At 43.3% G+C, this 4745-nt stretch overlaps 1 protein-coding gene across 4 annotated transcripts; it reads right to left on the reverse strand.

Moving 5' to 3' along the window:
* Window positions 1–228: 228 nt before the first annotated feature.
* Window positions 229–4415, reverse strand: C6H18orf32 (chromosome 6 C18orf32 homolog). Of its 4 annotated transcripts, none has more exons than XM_039543381.1 (3): window positions 4275–4415; window positions 2457–2710; window positions 229–1123 (listed from the first exon to the last, which is right to left on the reverse strand). In XM_039543381.1, the coding sequence occupies exons 2-3, from the start codon at window positions 2682–2684 to the stop codon at window positions 1049–1051; spliced, it is 303 nt and encodes a 100-aa protein (XP_039399315.1). In that variant the 5' UTR covers window positions 2685–2710; window positions 4275–4415; the 3' UTR covers window positions 229–1048. The 4 variants fall into 4 exon arrangements, with proteins under 4 accessions (XP_039399315.1, XP_039399319.1, XP_039399316.1 ...); XM_039543385.1 differs by lacking the exon at window positions 4275–4415 and adding an exon at window positions 4169–4191; XM_039543382.1 differs by lacking the exon at window positions 4275–4415 and adding an exon at window positions 3134–3900.
* Window positions 4416–4745: the final 330 nt, after the last annotated feature.

Consider the following 4745-nt stretch of genomic DNA (forward strand, 5'->3'; position numbering starts at 1 on the left):
CGCAGTTTCCATTAATAGAGTTAGCAGCAGAGCAGGACAGAAAGCAGCTTTTTCTATTGGGGGCCAGACCTGGCACGGGGTGAGAAGTCAGGAAGCCAGCCACAAACAAAGCAAGCAGTTCAGATGCCATCCCTGTGTTGGGGTCCTGGTCTATATAATATTCTCGAGCTTTGAGACTTTTCCATTCAAAGAACTAAATTTTAAAATAGAAAGAAATAACTAGAAACATTTTTATAAGAAAAAAAATGCTTTAATAAAATGCCACTTTGTTTTAATTAAGTTACACACGCAGGTTAACCAGATTTTTCTGGACTTATTCTGAATTTTACAATTCTGACACCTACAATCTTAACTACTGAGGCTTGCATACAACATAGTAATTCCCTGCCATTCCTCAGGGCTTGCTTTCTGCTTCCCATAAACTAAAACATCCTGTAAATATTGCACCTATTCTAGCTTATCGGTTACCAGGTGGAGATCTCCTTTTATAAATTTTCTTCATAGCATTGCCAAGAAACACGCTGGTGTCCTCAGTACAATCCATAACATCTTTAGCAGGGATGGGAGAGTTATAGCTCTTAGAGCAAGAGATTGCACGTTACTCCATCAAACTATATTGGATGAAACCCTAACCTTTTGCATGAGGCTCTGAGAGCAGAAGTTTGAGTTTCAGGAACTGTTGTAAAATACATGGATTTTAGATGCATTACAAGACAGCTATAAGAATCTGACACATTTACCATGTAAAGCTTCATTTATTGATAAAAATAAATTAATCTAGGATATCTAACCTTATCTGAACTGCATTACAGCTGCAAAGAATTTCAGTGAGGAAAATGTAGTAAGGAATAAGAATAGTTTAAAACAACTCCTCAAACATCTTAAAGAGAAAGCTGCTAAATTTACCCATTTCAGCAGCAGAGGAAACCCTCTGCTATAAACAACTCATGCTTCCTTTCAGGTAGAAGGGCCACCAAATCTCAAAGTGGGAACAGTATCACCAGTTCACATTGTACAGCAAAGAAAAGTTCCTAATGAACAAGTTCCTTTAATCAGTCTTCTTGTCAGAAACTTCCGTTGGTCCCTTTGCAGTGATTCCATTTGCGACCCCATTGCTTTCAATCTGAAATTGGAAGTAAGAGAGAGTACCATGAACCAATGTCAAAGAAAAACATTCACCACATTCAGAACCCTAGAGTTTAGTTGGGGAGGAAAGAATGAAGAGAGGAGTTCAGAACATCTGCCTCGGTTCTGAGAAATTTGCACTAACAGATGTATTGGAGCATAAGCACGTGCCAGCAATGCCCCTCTGCTATGTACATCAGCCAAACTGGACAGTCCCTATGTAAAAGGATAAATGGACACAGGTCAGATATTAGGAATGGCAATATACAAAAACCTGTAGGAGAACACTTCAACCTCCCTGGCCACACAACAACAGATGTAAAGGTGGCCATCTTACAGCAAAAAAAATTCAGGACCAGACTTCAAAGAGAAACTGCTGAGCTTCAGTTCAGTTGCAAATTTGACACCATCAGCTCAGGATTAAACAAAGACTGTGAACGGCTAGCCGACTACAAAAGCAGTTTCTCCTCCCTTGGTGCTCACACCGCAACTGCTAGAAGAGGGTCTCACCCTCCCTGATTGAACTAACCTCGTTATCTCCAGACTGATTCTTGTCTGCATATTTATACCTGCTTCTGGAAATTTCCATTACATGTGTCTGACGAAATGGGCATTCACCCATGAAAGCTTATGCTCCAATACATCCATTAGTCTTTAAGGTGCCACAAGACTCTCTGTTGCTTTTTATAGTTTCAGACTAACACGGCTACCCCTCTGACACTAAGACTGAAATTTAAAGAAGTTAGGTAAAGCCTTATATACAATTCTTACTTTTTAAAAGGCCAGAGGAAAAAAAGGTACATAGAAGAGCTTGCCCATTTCTTTGGATATTAAAGTGTAATTATGGTTAAAAAAAAGGTTACCATGCTATATAAAAAAAAAAAACACCTGAAACATGTTTGTCAGTAAACACAATTGTTTTCTGGGACTGCAGAGCCAATACAAAAAACCTGCTTCTGTTCTGCTTAATGCATCAGATGAACTGTCATTTAGGATTTAATTACTGAATTTTTTGAAGTGGAAAAGTAAGGAGTCAGAAAAGCTCTTAAGCAGAACTATTAGATATAGCTGGGATAGAGCATGCCATTCTAGGATGATTCTTTTCTAAGAGGTCTCAGAGGTTGATTTGAGGCAATTGTTCTCCCTACTTAAGAAAATTGTACCTGGTTATACAGTCACAACCTTTTCTGTCATCTCTGAATTTCCTCCAAAACAATCCACCATGCCTTTGTGACTTCTAGGTTGGATTGTTATAGGGTGCTCTGCTTGGGGATTCCTTGCTTAGCTACCTCCCCTCCCTCCTCTAACATGCTTTAAAATATATTGCTTACCTTATACATTCCAGAATCATCTGCTGGGCCTAGGTTTGTGGTTGAAGTCCCCAGAATAGCTCCAGTACTGTCTCCTTGGCCTTGCTTGGTGGCCAGTGTTCCCTGCACAGCTTTCCTAGGCCATATGCGCTTAATGAAAGGTGAAATTATAGGGTAGACATACGGCTCAAGGAATTTCTTATAGACCCAGAGCAGAACTGGAATGACGATACAAGGAATGCACACCATGGTTCTTTCCAATCCTCTGACAGAATCTGTTGATATAAGAGGCAATAAAAGAGCATTGAAAACCAAGGGACTGACATTTTTTAAAGTCTTAAAAAAAAATCTTACATATAAAAAACTTTCCAATGGTTTAAGTTTAAGAAACCAGTTTAAGTCTGTAATTTACATCAACAGGTCTACTGCTTGCTTTTCATCCTTCCAACAGCTTATACAACAGAAACAGTGGATCTGTTTCTATAATCCAGTGTTTGGGTTTCAAACAATGCAGGAGGGGGAAAAATATCAGTCCTCAGCTAAATACTGTTTTCATTAAAACATTTAGAACTAGTGAAATTATTTAGAAATTCATGTTAGTTTTTGTAAACATTTACCCAAATTTTGGGCCTGAACTATCTGAAATTGCCTTTGTGTTGTCCAATTCTGCTTTGCCTGAGGACCACAGCAAAACTCACATTGACTTCATTGGGAGCAGGAACATCCTCTTGGTAAAGCTGAACCACATACAGTATTTAAAGTATGTAACTTTAATAAGGACTTAAGAAAAAACTTCAGTCAAGATAATGAAGATCTTAAACTAGTCATCCTGTTCTGCCTCTTCATGTTGTATAAAGGGAACCTGAAAGTTTTCCTGCTTATTTCTTTACATTAGTCTCTTAGATAGCACCTGAATTTCTAAGAATGGAGATTTCTTGAAACAAGCAAATAAGAAAGTGAAGGCTGAGCAATGGAGAGGGGAAGGGATTTTAGTCAGTGTTAAATTCTCTGTATTCATAGAATCTATTTAACATTGTGGATAGAGGAAATCTTTGTTAAAACTTTAATTGATCCCAACTCTTCCATTAAGTTATGGAAGCAAACAATGTATGTCGAGACACCCCTTCTCCCCCAGTCTTCCAGCAAAGACCAGAATTGGCATGCGTGACATGTCAACAGCCAGATGGTTTCCAAGGTCTGTATTCTTTTTACATAAGAGTGTGTTCATTTTGCAGCCACAAAGCTGGAATTGTTGAGTGAGAAGTTTTTATACAGAAAAGCAATAGTCACTGAATGACAGGCAGCCTTTCAGGGGTGACCCATCCCAAAGGATTTAAACCAGGCAACAAAAACTGGGACTCTTTTCCTGTTTATGACACACAGATTCCTGAAAGGATTTATTTCCAGGAGCTGGAGGGAAATGGTGAGCGCAAGACAAGGCCAGAGGCCCAGCCACCTCCACCAGGCCAGAGGCAACTCTGGGCATAGGGCAAGAAGGGCCTCCCGTCTTTCACTGCCTCCACCAAGCCCAGGGGCACACGCGGGGGGTGGGGGGGGGTGTCCAGGGCACCAGGAATGAGGGGGACGAGGAAAGCAGGCAGGGGAGGAGGGGATCAGTCCAGGGACAAGCGGGGGGGGGGGGTCAATCAATGATGGGGGGCGTCGGGTGGCTGCGGGTTCGCCCTTCACCGGGGGAAGCCACCAGCTCCCCTCGGGGAACAGCTGCCCCCTACCCGCAGGGGCGGCGCGCGACGCCCGGCAGGAGGCGCGAGGAGGTGGATGGAACAGCCCCCCCTTAAGAGCGGGGGGAGGGGAATTCCCTGACCGTAACGGACCCACCTGCCGGCTCCTCCTCCCGCAACGACCCCAACCGCCGCCAAGCACCAACGGCACCACCCGAGCTGTGACCAACGCCGCGCCGGAAGCCGCCTCTTCACTTCCGCCTTCCGGAGGGGATTGATGACGTGAGGGCCCAGCGCCAATGGGAAAAGGAGCATCGTTGGTCACGTGCCCAAAACTAAGGGGTGGGAGTTGACGCCAACCGCCATGACACCAGAGGCAAAGCATTAGGCGCCAAAGGAGGGGAGTTGGCTCTTTCGAACAGGAGCCACCTACCCCTGAGTGTGCAAAGCTGGAGCAGTAGCTCACGGGCAGCACGTGCCAGGGTAGTTTGCTAACCCCATTAAATGATTTTAGTTGCATCACAAGACTTTTTTGGGGGGAGGGTCCACGTGCTCACCTTGAGCAGCAAAAATTTCTGCTTGAAGAGAACACAGGCATTACTAGATTAGCTGAAACCCCACAGAGCCA

Source organism: Mauremys reevesii, linkage group 6, assembly GCF_016161935.1.
Source record: "Mauremys reevesii isolate NIE-2019 linkage group 6, ASM1616193v1, whole genome shotgun sequence".
Classification (NCBI taxonomy): domain Eukaryota; kingdom Metazoa; phylum Chordata; order Testudines; family Geoemydidae; genus Mauremys; species Mauremys reevesii.

Excerpts from the sequence above, each read along its gene's own strand:
- C6H18orf32 (XM_039543381.1), bottom strand. The coding sequence starts at position 2,684 with ATGGTGTGCATTCCTTGTATCGTCATTCCAGTTCTGCTCTGGGTCTAT. Across the intron at positions 1,124-2,456 it reads ATGATTCTGGAATGTATAAG|ATTGAAAGCAATGGGGTCGC; the intron begins GTAAGCAATATA and ends TTCCAATTTCAG.